Below are 14,849 nucleotides of genomic sequence, written 5' to 3' on the forward strand. Positions count from 1 at the left end.
TTTTGCTTTAACCATTTTAAGTATCATCTTTCTGATAGATCTGAGATATTTTATAATCTAAATTTATAAAATAAAAGGCATCTAAAACTTGATGTGTACAAAATAGGACTCTCTTTTCGGTTCTAATCCTGGTCCTTGACTGCTTCCCCCTTATTCTAACAGTTATTCAAAATAAAAACTGAAGACTCAACTTTGGTTCCCATCTTTCCTTTACCAATGTCCCTGTTCCTTACCTGCAATATTTAATCTAGCTTTTTTTTTTTTTTAATGCCGGGGGCAGGGGTGTTCAAAATACATCTTGGTTAATCTATTTATAGCTTTCTTGTAATTTTTTTTGTAGTTACAGATGGAAGAATGCCTTTGATTTATTTATTTTTATGTGGTGCTAAGGATTGAGCCTAGTGCCTCACATGTGCTAGGCAAGCGCTCTACCACTGAGCCACAACCCTATTTATAGCTTTCTTTATAGCCACCTATCATCCTGATCAACAACACTATCATGTCACTTGGACTACTGCAGTACATGAATCCTGCTTCCATTCTAGGCTCCTTACAAATCTTCACACAACATCCAGAGTGATCTTTAAAAATGTAAACCATGGGCTTCAGAGGTAGCTCAGTAGTAGAGCACTTACCTAACACATGTAAGGTCATAGGTTCCATCTCCAGTACCACCAAAAAAGAATTTTTAAAAAATTATGGTAGAACTAAAAATGTAAGCCATGTTCTGACACACTCAGCTTTTAAAGTTCCAAGGGCTTCCCATTAACCTCAATATGAATCCAAACTTCATACCATGGCCTAAAATGCTTTGTATGTGGCCCCCGCCTACTTCTCTGACTTCATCTCCTATTGTTTTAACTCTTGATCATATGTTTTAGCCACCCTGGCTTCCTTTTGTTCATAGAACAGGTCAGATTTAATTGTGTCTTGGGGACACAATACTTGCTGTTCCTTCTGTGCTATATCTTCATTATGCTAACTTCTTTCTCATCCTCTATGGCTAAAACTTAATCACTATTTCAAAGAGGTATCCCTTTCGTCCTATCTAAAATAGTCTCCTGACCCTATCATACTCTTGCCTAGTACCCTAATTTATTTTCCCCATATGACTTGTCACTACTTATTTAATAAATGTAAATGAAAGTTTGCATATAATACTCAAATTATAAATGTTAGTCTAGCAGTCACTGTCCTAAAATACAATGCCTGGTTTCAAATAGAAAAGTACCAATGCTGGGAGAAAGACATTTTTCTTTGAGAGAAGTGTTTCTTTTCACTGAGAGAGAGAAAAAAAAATTCCCTTTTAAAAATAATAACTGTGGACATACAATGTTTTCTCTCTGGTCCTCATCTCTTTCAATTTTTCTTTCCATCTATGGAAAGAGACAAGACATACAATAATAGGAGAGTACGTTTCGGAAACCAAATTAAGTGCTAAGGACAATTCTCAGAGCTAGGTAAGTATTCTAAAACCTGTCCTATGAATAAGTATCAACAAGTGACTATATTTTTCTTGCTACAGAGTGGTAGACAGAGGCAAGAGCCTTTCACTTTCAAGCTGATCTAAACTTTTTTTTATTAGTTACACATGACAGTACAATGATCTTGACAATTCATACATATGAATCAAATGGGGTACAATTTCTTATTTTTCTGATTGTACAGGTTGCAGAATCACATTGGTCAGACAGTCACCTATATACATACAGCAATAATAATGTCTATTTTATTCTGCTGCCCTTGCTATCCCCACTTCCCCTCCCCTCCCCTTGATCTAAACTTTAATAGACAAAACACACTGGAAAGGTTGTACAGTGCCAGTGTTTAGAATGAGCTAAAAGATTCTATCTACAGAAATCTGGGCTAAACAGACTTCAAGAAATTATTATACCAGTAATTCAGGAGGCTAAGACAGGAGGATTGCAAGTTCAGGGCCAGTTTCAAGATATTAATTATAAAAGGAACTATAACAAATGTAATGAGGAATTAATTTACATTTCTTTAAGTCATACATTCAAATATTATTTAATTAACCTAGCACATACTTATGCCCCATTCCCTTCACCTGTCCTCCCACAACACTAGAAAAAGACTCTTTATTTGGGGGGGAAAAAAACTTGAGCTGAAAACGTATACATAGTTTAGATGCCCATACTTATAAAAAGTATAGCCATCTGTATCATGAGCTTATAATGCTTTTTTTGATGTTTTTAGTATTTTTTTTCGTTTGAGCTTATAATTCTTTATTGATAACTTATACCTAAATACATTAGTATCTAGTAAGGAATAAAGATTCCTTTCATAATTGACCTTATAGCCCTAAACCTGCAGGTGGGAATACAATCACATCTCTTATATTTCTTTAAAAATTCCTGGCCCAGTGCTGAGGTTGTAGTGCAGTGGTAGAGTACTTGCTAGCATGTGTGAGGCACTGGGTTTGATTCTCAACACCCCATAAGAATAAATAAAATAAAGGCCCATTGATGATTAAAAAAATAAATAAATCCCTGGCCCTTCTTAAAAGTCACATATTAATACCATTCAAGAGAGACAAAAAGTTTTCACTGTTTCTTCAATGATTTTTAAACCTGTTAAAACATCAACATCACATTCTTTGCATTTTCCCCTTTGGAAGGCCTTTTTAAAAAAAGCTTGAAGTATAAGAATCTAAAAAGGAATCTAAATGGTCAAAATGCATTTAAAACTTTATAGTAAACATATTGCTTATAAAATAGAAAAACACAAAAACTGAGAAACCAAATGTAGTAAGAATCACCTTAATCTCAATACTCAGTGATAACTACTGTTTAACATACTGGTGTCTATAATAGTGATTAAAAGCAAGTTAATACTTACAGATTCCCGAAGGTACCCTTGACCAGCAACATCATATAAACTGAGTCCTATTCTTGTTTGATGAAGCCAAACTGACAATAAAGAAAAAAATGCAATACAATTATTAACACCTATCCTTTAGTGTGTATATGTATGTGTGTGGAAGAAGAGGTGAAATGCTAGATTAGAGCTAGACACAGTGGCATAGCCTATAATCCCAAGAGATGTGGGAGCCTGAGGCAGGAGGATCACAAATTCAAGGCTGGCCTATGCAATTTAGTGAGACTCTGTCTCACAAAATGAAAAGGGCTGGTGATATAACTCAGTATTAGAAAGCCCCTAGGTTCAACCCCTAGTACCACACACACACACACACAAAAAAGCTCACATGTGCTAGGCAAGCGCTTTACCACTGAACCACAACCCTATTTATAGCTTTCTTTATAGCCACCTATCTTCCATAAAAAAACCCATCTATTAACTCTAAAAACCTATTTCTTCTCATACACACTGAGTAATCATTAACCCTAAAATTGTTTCAAACAAAACAAACATACCATTGAATGGCAGATTTCAACACTTCTATCATGACCAAAGCCACAATAAAACTGACACCCTTGGGGTTGGGGTTGAGGCTCAGCATTTGAGCGCTCACCTTGCACTTGCGAGACCCTGGTTTTGATTCTCAGCACCACATAAAAATACATAAGTAAAATAAAGGTACTGTGTCCAACTACAACTAAAAAATAAATATTTAAAAAAAAATAAAAATAAAACTGATACCTTTGAATAAATCATTCTTTACCTATTAAAGTTGGTGTTCCACCAAATAGGAGTAGCTAACAGAATGTTACATCTTCAATGAAGCTGCTTTCATTCTACTGAGGTTGATTACAGCAGCCAAGAAAAAGATGGTACACAACAAGATTTCACAGATTATTATGGTATTTAATAGAAATCATAACAACTACAAGTTGTTTAATAGAGGCTCCTTGAAATTGATGCAACAATCAAGGATTTGAAACTATCCTTTAAAACAACTCAGCTTATAGCATTTTTTTAAGTAGTTATTTTTTAGTTGTAGTTGGACACAATATCTTTATTTATTTATTTTTATGTGGTATTGGGGATCAAACCAAGGCCTTGCCCATGCTAGGTGAGAGCTCTGCTACTGAGCCACAACCCCAGCTCCAACTTGTAGCATATTGATGAAATAAAATTACTAGTAAACTAAAATTATTTCAAATCACCATACATTAAAATTCTTGGTTCACCTTTCAGTATTTCTAATCAGCTACTATCTTTAGGGTACATGAAATTTTATTTTTATAATAAGGAACCCAAATTTAAAGTATAAAATACCAGCTTTAGGAAACTCCCTAAGAGTCATTATAATAATATGTAAATAATCATGTATTGTTAAAAAGACAAGAAATCCTGCTATTCAAATTTAAGTAAAAGAGTTGTTTCACATGAAGAAATACTATAGAAGCAGACTAGAAATTTACTTGATTTCTAGATGGAAGGAATTCAATGAAGCTCAAGGAAAACTGATTACCTTTTCGCATGACATAGTTAAAGAACTGCATGATGGAAATTCTTCCATAAGAATCTGTATGAAGGAGTTTAGCAAAGACTTTTGCAGTGAAAAATTGCCTAAGAAAAGAAAGAAAAGACTAGAATATTCTGCCAACATAATATAAAAATTATTTCTAAGTGAATTAGCAAACAGCATAAATTTATATATTTAAAATCAAAGTGAAAAAATTAAAAGCAATAAGTATAGAAAACATGTAGTTCAAAAACTTAAAATATTAAGCCATTTATCATTGCATTTATTTTTTCTTTACATTCTCCTGTGTTAAGAATGAAGTCCTAATGCATTTAACAAAACCACGGTATGTGCATGTATAAATATGTCAGTGAATTCCACCTTTATGTATATCTTTAAAACACCAATTAAAAATAAATAAATTAATAAATAAAGATGGGTGAGTAGAGGAAGAGGAATAAGGGGAGGGAAAGACAAGAAATCAGGGAGCAAATTAAATTTCATACGTGTATGATTCTGTCAGAATGAACCCAACTATTAAATAACTATAAATGCACTAATAAAAACATTTAAAAAATTGGTATTTGGCAGTTACACTAAAAAAAGACATCTTAAACTGTCAAACTATTTCTTTTAATCTTCATACAATATACTTTTTCTTGATTATAAACTATTTTATTAAATTTCATTAATAGCTCAAATTGTCTTTAATGTCATATGACAGACTTAAATTTTCCTTAACAGTCAAGGCATTTAAAATGCTATGCCTCTGTTAATTATTCTTACTTGCATTTTGGTCCAGCTTTTTCGCCAACCTTCAAAAAATTTTCATAATTGATCATTGCTTCCTCTCCAATCATAGGTGGTGTCTGGTGTTTGTCCAACAAAAACCATAAGTTCTTACCAAGAATTACAGAAATGAAAATGTTAAATTTTTTTCAAATGTAGTCAAATGCAACATTTCCATTGAAATGATAGTCTGATAGTAGAGATGTAATATTAAGACATAAAACAGCGGGGCTGGGGCTGGAGCTTAGCAGCAGAGTGCTTGTCTAGCATGAGTGAAACATTGGGTTAGATCCTTTGCACTGCAAAAAAATTAAGCAAATAAAATAAAGACATGCTGTTCCTATGACTACAAAAATTTTTTTAAAGATATAAAATAGCTAACATTTATAGTGCCTACTAAGTCGGAAGTTTTTCAAATATAATTTCTCCTTAATCCACTTAACTATGTATAATGTAATGTATTTATACCTACTTTACAGTTGAGAATTACATCACAGAGATGTTAAGTCCATTGTCTAAGGTCGCAGAGTAGGACTGGGATTTGAAGCTCTGCAATCTGACCTGACATTAGAATCATACAGGGACTTAAAAATAAATAAACTTAACAACACTACCCTTAGAGGATAATGGCCCATGCAAGCTCAGCAGCTGATTCTTGTGGCCACCTTATACATTACCATTCTGCACTATTAAGTCACTAGGCACCCTGAGATCCTACATGATTTAAGTAGATAACAATAAGAAATGGTTAACTTCTAACTTGATCTTACCTGTAATTCTTCATTATCTAAGAGTTCTCTGCTTTTCCTTTGGAGAAAAACAGCTCTGGATTCCTCTCTTAATTTCTGTAGTAAAACCTCATCTTCAGCTGGCAACTAAAAACACATTGTAAATTTCTACAGGTAAATTGTAAATTGAATCATGTAAAATGTTACATGACTTCATGAGATAACTACATGGCACTTCCTCTGTTTGTTTTTTGATTCTTACCTTAATTTTGCTTAACATTCATTTAACAAAAAGAGATCCACAAACAATTTAGTGAACAGCAATGCTAGATCTCTGCCTTGAAAAAGCTATAGTCTAGTCCAAGTTTATTCTATATTCTTTTTTGGCAGGTGGTAGGATTGAATTCAGGGACACTCAACCACTGAGCCACATCCCTAGCCCTATTTTGTATTTTATTTAGAGACAGGGTCTCACTGAGTTGTTTAGTGTCTCCCAGTTGCTGAGACTGGCTTTGAATTTGCAATCCTCCTGGCTCAGCCTCCAGAGCTGCTCAGATTACAGGCATGTGCCACAGTACCTAGCTTATTTTATGCTCTTAAAGCTCTTAAAGCATTGTGTTTCCGCTGGGCTTGGTGCTGCATGCCTGAAATCCCATCAGCTTGGGAGACTGAGTCAGGAGGATCATGAGTTCAAAGCCAGCCTTAGCAAAATCGAGGTGCTAAGCAACTCAATGAGACCCTGTCTCTTAATAAAAAATACAAAAAGGGCTGGGGATGTGGCTCTGCAGTGGTTGAGTGCCCCTGAGTTCAATCCACAGTACCAAAAAAAAAAAAAAAAAAAAAAAAAAAAGTATTGTGTTTCCATTGTGACCTCAGACTGATACTGAATTAAAGTAGGACTAGTTTAAGACTGACAGACATAGGAAAGCATGCCTGTTGTGACTGGATCACCTTCCTTCTTAGAGATGGTTAAGTCAGTGTCTATAATGTTGTCTTACAAGGCAGAGGGTTTGCCAAATGAGATAATTTCCATAAACAGAGCTTCAGAATACTCATTTCAACCTCAACTAAAACAATATGTTTTAAGGATTTCTTCCTCCTTTTCTACATTATCCTTGCTCTATTAAATGTACCTCAGTAGCCCTTGGTACAAATTGGATGTTGTAGTTTTCATCTTTCATTTCCAAATCTCAAAGAGGCCATCCTTCTCATAAAAAGGGATGTAGAAAAGAATAGAGAAAGAATTATTTGGAGGAGGAGGTGGAATTAGGGACAAGAGAGAGACACAGACAGTTAACCAGTTAATCAGACGAGGAGAAAAATGGTGACTGAAAATTATATATATTTTCTCTGAAGGATGAGGCCATGGAGAAGAAAAAGAAAGAAGAGAAAACTTTTCACAAATGTACAATTGCAGGCAGGAAACAATAATGGATCTGGAAATGGTCCCAGAGAGGAGAGAGAAGATAGGAGAAAAAGAACTCCTTTGGAAATCAGAAGGGAGATGGGCTGGTAATGTAGCTCAAAGGTGTACTGGTTGTCTAGTATGTGCAAGGCCCTGAGTTTGGCCCCCAGCAAAGTAGAAATGAGAGAGAGAGAGAGAGAGAGAGAGAGAGAGAGAGAGAGAGAGAGAGAGAGAGAGAGAGAGAGAAAATGAATAAAAGAAAAAAGGGGAGGAGTTGGGTACAGTGGCATATGCCTGTGATCCCAGGAGGTTGAGCCAGGAGGATTATAAATTCAAGGTTAGCCTCAATAACTCAGCAAGGCCCTCAGCAACTTAGTGAGACCTTGTCTTAAAATAAAAAGGACTGGAGGATGTAGCTCATTGGTAAAGTGCCCCTGGGTTCAGTCAAAGAAAAAAGGAGGGAAAACCAGGAGTGGTGACACATACTTGTAATCTCAGCAACTCAGCAGGCTGTAGGAAGATCATAAGTTTCAGGCCAGCCTAGGCAACTTAGCAAGACCCTATCTCAAAATAAAAATTTTTTAAAGTGTAGGGGATGTAGTAGTAGAACACTTGCCAAGCACGCATGAGATCCTGTGTTAAATTCCCAGTCTGTTTTTCTCTCTCTCTCTCTCTCTCTCTCTCTCTCTCTCTCTCTCTCTCTCACACACACACACACACACACATGAAAAAAAAAAAAAAAAGAAATGAAATGAAACCAGGAAAGGAAGACAAAATTTGATCTTGGAAGTGCAAGAAAATTCAGTCCTGAACTCAGGAATAAGGTCACAAAATTCCTACCCAAGGGGTATTCCTGGAGTAGTAAGATACTATTTGATAATCTAGTTTAAACGAGATAATAAGTACTGTCTTCTGCAGTAATTAGGCACTCAATAAATATCCATTCCCTTCTATCTCTTATAGGTTATCAAAACATTCACTTGTCTAGTTGTCTGTTTAATAATAGAAGAAACAGTAAAAAGCATATATGATGTGATCTCATTTTTATTAAAAAAGAACATGTATACACTCTCACAGAAATATGTAGAAGGATTCATGTAAAAACTGTATTTGTTTTGTTTTGGTACCAAAAATTGAACCTAGGGGTGCTCAACCACTGGGGGCCACATCCGCAGCCCTTTTTCCTTTTTATCTTTTGAGACAAGGTCTTGCTAAATTGCTTAGGGCCACATTAAATCGCTAAATCGGGCCTCAAATTTGTAATCCTCCTGCCTCAGTCCCTGGAATTATAGGCTTGTGCCACCATGCCAGGTGAAAAATACTTTTTTCTTAAAAGTTTTTTCCTGGAAGAAATGTTTCAATAATTCATATTAACATTTCAATCCCTAAGAATGCCAGTTAAACATAATGTTTAATATTATAATGAATAAATTTAGAAGATACCATGTTCAAGAGACATCCAGCTAAGATTCCAAAGTTAACTTTTATATAGTGGTTACCTTTTACATACTACTAAATAGGTCTTATTCTTTTGGTAGATTTCACTTTTCAGTATAAATAGTTTTCTTAAGGCCTTACTGTTTTGTCTATGCCCCCTTCAAAGACTTCTTTACAGTTTTGGCACAAGGAAACATATAATTAAGTGAATCACTTTTAAGTTTTCCAATCTCCATCTATTTTTCAGTTTAGCCTTGAGCAAATTTTTATATCTCATAACATAGTGTTGTATACTGCAACATAAAAAATCCAATACAATACTAACACTAATATGTACTATAAAAATGATAGAAAAGAACCATAGTTCAAAAAAAATGGGCAAAACCCAACTTATTTTCATAATAATAATAAGATCAACTAGAATGGAAGAATATACAAAATTTAAATTTAATCTTCTATTTTTTAAAATATAAAATTCTAATTCCATTTTTAAATTATATTTTATTTATAAACTTTAAGAGACATTTGATTAAATATCACTTACCCTATAATAAAACCGAGGAATGGTCTTATATAATTCATTTGTGTTTTTTCTACCTCCTTTCCATTCTGAGTAGTATTTGGTAAATAAATCCATTTCTTCATCTTTTAATTCTTGTTCACTTTTTTGATCTGATAACAAAAAGGATTAAGGGGAGAAAAGCTCTCTTAAAAATCAAGTAATATTTTTACTTAAGTCATTGTAGATACCATAGTCTAATTAAAATAGTTGCAGAATTTCATGTTAACTTTCTTGAAATACTAAGGATCACTATCTGTCACTAAAACAGCTTCTTCTACATCTTCATAGACACTGGAGCTAGGAGTAAATAAAACAACCTCTGACTCCATGAATTTTCAGCTTCATAATCATTGTTCCTCTCCCTTATGCAAAAATACCTCTTTCTGAAGTCAAACCTCAAGGCTCTATTACCCTCCAACCTGCCTCTTGTCGGTGCATAACTGTCTCTTTCAATCAGTCCTCCTTACTTAGGATGAATAAACATTTATGTGAGTGACTGAGATCCCTAAGACTTTAAAAAGGCTTTCATCTCTACTCTGTCACTCAGTTTCATTATAATACCACAGATCTTACTGCTCCTCTTCTGAAATCCTTAAAACTCTAATACATATCAGATCATTTTGTCTGGTCACTGAAAACCACACAGCCATAATATTTGCTCTTTGGGCTTCACTGAAATTTTCAATCTATGATCTATTCTCTCAAAAGTTTATTTTTGTCTTTCTGTGTCTCTTCTCCAACAAGCTTCTTATTCCCTTATACTCCTTTTATGACAGTATTTTTGTTGCATCTTTCATGTTAATTTTTATCCTTGGACAAACCTATAATTCAATTTCTTTATGCATATGGCTCAGTGCTATTGGAAAAAAAACTGCAAAATTTTGCAAATAAATGAGAACACATTTTACCACCAAATTTAGCAATGTGGAAATCACTAAAGATGCTTGATAAACAGGATTAGAGATTTAACCAAAAAGGCTTTTAGGAAGTATTGTTATAAGAGAAACAAAAATAAGGCACATCTAGAAGTAGAAATAAATGCAAAAAAAGTTTATTTAAGGAGATGGGGTTGTAGCTCAGTGGTGGGAGTGCTTGCTTAGCATGTGTGAAGTACTGGGTTCAATACTCAGCACCACACAAAAATAAATACATAAAAGAAAGGTATTGTGTTCATCTACAACTAAAAAAAATTTTTTTAAAGTTTAAGATCAAAAAATACATTTTCCTTTATATACTAATAGGAATGACTAAGAAAATCTGATGCAGGAAAGAAGGCAATTGTTAAGAATACAACTATGAAGGGGCTGGGGATGTGGCTCAAGCGGTAGCGTGTTCGCTGGCATGCACGGCCTGGGTTCGATCTGCAGCACCACATACAAACAAAGATGTTGTGTCCGCCGAAAACTAAAAAATAAATATTAAAAAAAAATTCTCTCTCTCTCTCTCTCTCTCTCTTTAAAAAAGAAAAAAAAAGAATACAACTATGAGATCCTCTAAAGAAAATAATGCCAAGAGTTAATAAATGGGATGGCATCATTAAAAGCTTCTACACAACAAAGGATACAATTAGGAATGTTAAGAAAGAACCCACAAAATGGGAGAAAAATCTTTGCTAGCTACTCTTCTGACAGAAGATTAATATCTAGAACATGTAAAGAACTCAAATAACTTTACATGAAAAAAACAAATAATACAATTAATAAATGGGCAGAGGAATTATATAAACACTTCTCAAAATAAGAAGTACAAATGATCAATAAATATATTGAAAAAATATTCAACATCATTAGCAATTAGAGAAACTCAAATCAAAACTACACTGAGATTTCAGCTTACACCAGTCAGAAAGACAGGAATCAAGAATATAAATGATAATAAATGCTGGAGAAGATGTGAGTACGTTGTTGGTGGGATTGTAAATTAGTACAACCATTATGGAAATCAGTATAGAGGTTCCTTAAAAGACTAGAATGGAACCATCATATGATTTAGGTATACCACTCCTCAGTATTTATCCTGAAAATTAAAAGTCATCATACTACAGTGATACATGCCTACCCATGTTTATAGCAGCACATTCACAACAGCCAAACTATGGAACCAGAATAAGTATCCATCGATGGATGAATAGATAAAGAAAATGTGTATATATGCACAATGAAGTTCCATTTAGCCATAAAGAAAAAATGAAATTATGTCATTTGCAGAAAAATGGATGCAACTAAAGACTATTATGTTAAGCAAAGTAAGAGAAACTCAGAAGGTCAAGGGTCATATGTTTTCTCTCATATGTGGAAACTAGAGAGGAAAAAAGAAAAGACAGATGGGAGCAGATCTCATGAAAATCAAATGAAGATCAGTAGATAAAAGGGACCAAGAGGTGAGAGGTGGAGAGGGAGGAAGAAAGTATTGGGGAGAATGATATTGGCCAAATTATGTTGTTATATTATGTGCACGTAAAAATATGTGACAACAAATCACACCATTATGTACAACTATTAATGTACCAATAAAAAATGTGGAAAAAAAGGTACATCTTTGAGTAGGTAAAAAAGGGATTGAGCACAAAGGATGGGATCTAATACACTGACGCGGAAATGGCCTTAAAAAGGAGCTATTATCTGTACAACCTAGATAACTTTTTCTTTTTGGTGGGGGGTGGGTACCAGGGAATGAATGAACTAAAGGACATTTGACCATTGAACCACAGTCCCAGCCCTATTTTGTATTTTATTTAGAGACAAGGTCTCACTGAGTTGCTTAGTACCTCACTTTTGCTGAGGCTGGCTTTGAACTCATGATCCTGCTGCCTCAGCCTCCTGAGTCACTGGGATCACAGGCTTGCGCCACAGTGCCCAGCTAGAGAGCTTATTATTTTTGTTGTTGTTTTTCTTCTCTCCCCACACTAAAGTGTAAATTATACAAGGACAGGGAGTTTGGGCCTTCCCCTGCTCCAAAAAAAAGTGCTAGGGATTAAACCCAGAGATGCTTTACCACTAAGCTACATCCCTAACCCTTTTTATTTTGAGACAGGGCTTCCTTAAATTGCTGAGGCTGGCCTGGAACTTGACTCTTGCCTCAGTCTTCTGAGTAGTTGGGATTATAGATGTATGCCATCATGCCCAAAAAGTAGAGGGATTTTTGTTGTTTTACTCACTGTTGTAGACTAGAATATTACTTGGTACATAATAAGCATGCAATAAGTATATGTTAAAGAATGGAGTATGTTCAAGAACTATGGTGAGGGGCCAGGGTTGTGACTCGGTGGTGGAACACTTGCTGAGCATGCATAGGCACTGGGTTCCATCCTGGCACGATATAAAAATAAACAAAATAAAGGTATTGTGTCCATCTACAACTAAAAAAAATATATATGATGAAAAGAAAGTAGAAGTACAGGCAACTTGTTTGAGAGGCATTCCTTTTTTGTGTGTTTATGCTGTAGATTTTACTTTACCACTGAGCTACATTCCTGGCGCCAGAAGTAGGCCTCAAAAGAGTTCAAAGAAATGCAGCAGAAGCTAAAGGGGTTGTGGGTTCAAATAACTTTTTCTTAATGTGGGGAATATTATAGAACGACATAGTGTTTTACACCTGTAATCTCAACAAATGGGGAGGCTAAGGCAGGAGAATTACAAATTCAAGGTCAACTTCAGCAACTTACTAAGAACCTCAGCAATTTAGCAAGACACTGTCTCAAAATTGAAAAGAAAAAAAAAGACAACTGGGGACGTAGTTCAGTGGAGAAGCACTTCTGGGGTTCATGGAAGGAGGGAAGGAGGGAGGGAGGGAAGGAAGGAAGGGAGGGAGGGAGGAAGGAAGGAAGGAAGGAAGGAAGGAAGGAAGGAAGGAAGGAAGGAAGAAAGAAAGGAAGAAAGAAAGAAAGAAAAAAGAAATGGTCCAGAAGACAAGGAAATTTTGATGATTATGAGAGGAAGGTTACAAATGGAGAGAAATCAGTGAAAGAAAGTGAATGTGTGTAGAGCTAATGGTTTAGCTTAATGGTAGAACACTTGCACAAGGCTTTGGGTTTGACTCCCAGCATGGAAGGAGGGGGAAAAAAGGAAGGGAATGGAATCTATGTTATCTAGTGCAATACTGAAATTACTCCTCTTGAGTAGGAGCATGAACTGTTCATTCAGACAAATGAGGCAAAGTGTGTGGCCACCCATGGCCAGCAGCTGACAGAAATGGTAAATGGGAACACGTGAAGTTCTCCTTCGACTACTACTTTCTCAATGAGATATATTTTAAAAAGCAAACAAGGTCATCAGCTGACGGTGAGGACAAACTGGAGGTTTGGGAGAAATTGAGTGTATAGTGAATGCCTAGAGGAACACTTTAGGTTGGTGGATTGAGACAATTCACCACAGTTGTTTTTCTCCAGCCAATTTCAGCAGCCTTGTGAGAGCGTATAATAGGAAAGATTTAACCAGGTGGGTTTATATGCCAAGTATGAAGGATAAGGGATAAGTAAAAAAGGAATATAAAATCTAAAACGGGGAAGGAGGAAAGTGAAAAGTTTGACAGCAAAAAGGCCATAGGATCAATGAATTATAAGTCCCAGTGAGGTTTAAGAGTTGTTGGAGCCAGGGTTATTCTGTTATTTCTCACAAGTCTAGATCAAGACCCTGGAAGTCAGAAGCTCAGGCTAAAGAAGTGTGGTTCAATCTTTTTGGAAGCCCAAAGCATACTCCACTCCGCCTCCTTTGTCCAGAGGTACGTCAGAAGTGGAAAGTAGGGCTTTCACTTGCTCCGCCTCCCCTTTTTTCCCCCTGCTCTAGTTTAGGGCCGGGCTATCCCAGCAGGCGGCTCCCAAACTCACTGTTTGGATCGGTGTTGGGCGTCGCTAATCGCCTGCGAAGCACTTCTTTCCAGTCCATGGCAGAATTCCGCGCAGTAGCTCCGGCATTTGCTGTTTATTAACCGCTCCACCCCGCCAGCTCGGACGTCAGACCCTGCCAAACTCCGTAGAGATTAAGAAGGCCGCCCAACCGCCATCTTTGATGTGGGCGGAAGTCTTGGCTAAAGGAAAAAACGGCCACTGTAGGTGTAACGGAGGATACAGCAATTATGCTATCTGGGGGGAAGCAGAGATGCAAAATGCAAAACCGATTTTGAAGGCTAGAATAAGGAAGACCTCGTATTTCTTAAGGGTGAGCCTTTGGAGCGTATGCACCACGTGATTCAGGAGTTCACGGGTGCTTCCGGCTTGAGAGACGCGCCTTCTACACAATTTTTTTTTTCATTCTTCTGGAGACGCTAACGGTCTCTAGAATGTACAGACGCTTCAGTAGGGCTGTTTCCATCCCACCCCGCCTCCGCCACTACACGTTTCAAAATCGCCTTTTTTCTCGCCGCCAGGCCTTGCCCTACGCGTGCCACTCCCCGGCGTGCCCTCGGTAGCGCGGTGCGTTGTGGACACCGTAGTTTCCGCCGCGTCTAAGGTTGGGTTAAGCCTGAGTACTGTGGTGAGTTGTTGAATGAAATGAACTTAGAGAGATCCGTACATAGTCGTGTCCGCACCTTTCGAGGACC

The 14,849-nt window shown here is 36.3% G+C and overlaps 2 protein-coding genes across 5 annotated transcripts in view; one reads left to right on the plus strand and one right to left on the minus strand.

Annotated features, from left to right (window-relative positions):
• Positions 1-14,279, minus strand: part of Ppp2r3c (protein phosphatase 2 regulatory subunit B''gamma) — a 29,827-nt gene extending 15,548 nt beyond the window's left edge. Inside the window, exons 1-6 of one of the 2 annotated variants that reach the window (XM_026413758.2) lie at positions 14,137-14,279; positions 9,294-9,421; positions 5,950-6,054; positions 5,177-5,259; positions 4,397-4,494; positions 2,860-2,930 (exon numbers count right to left, since the gene is read on the minus strand). In XM_026413758.2, coding sequence (XP_026269543.1) covers positions 2,860-2,930; positions 4,397-4,494; positions 5,177-5,259; positions 5,950-6,054; positions 9,294-9,421; positions 14,137-14,194 — 543 coding nt within the window. In that variant the 5' untranslated portion in view covers positions 14,195-14,279. Of the gene's footprint in view, positions 1-2,859; positions 2,931-4,396; positions 4,495-5,176; positions 5,290-5,949; positions 6,055-9,293; positions 9,422-14,136 lie in introns of both variants that reach the window. The other variant, XM_026413755.2, reaches the window with a different exon arrangement.
• Position 14,280: 1 nt separating this feature from the next.
• Prorp (protein only RNase P catalytic subunit) overlaps positions 14,281-14,849 on the plus strand; it is a 146,951-nt gene continuing 146,382 nt past the window's right edge. The window contains exon 1 of one of the 3 annotated variants that reach the window (XM_026413718.2): positions 14,281-14,357. The gene's annotated coding sequence lies outside the window, so the exon portion shown is untranslated. Of the gene's footprint in view, positions 14,362-14,609; positions 14,783-14,849 lie in introns of those variants that run through there. The other 2 variants (XM_077799604.1, XM_026413716.2) reach the window with 2 other exon arrangements.

Source organism: Urocitellus parryii, chromosome 6 (genome assembly GCF_045843805.1).
Source record: "Urocitellus parryii isolate mUroPar1 chromosome 6, mUroPar1.hap1, whole genome shotgun sequence".
Lineage (NCBI taxonomy): Eukaryota > Metazoa > Chordata > Mammalia > Rodentia > Sciuridae > Urocitellus > Urocitellus parryii.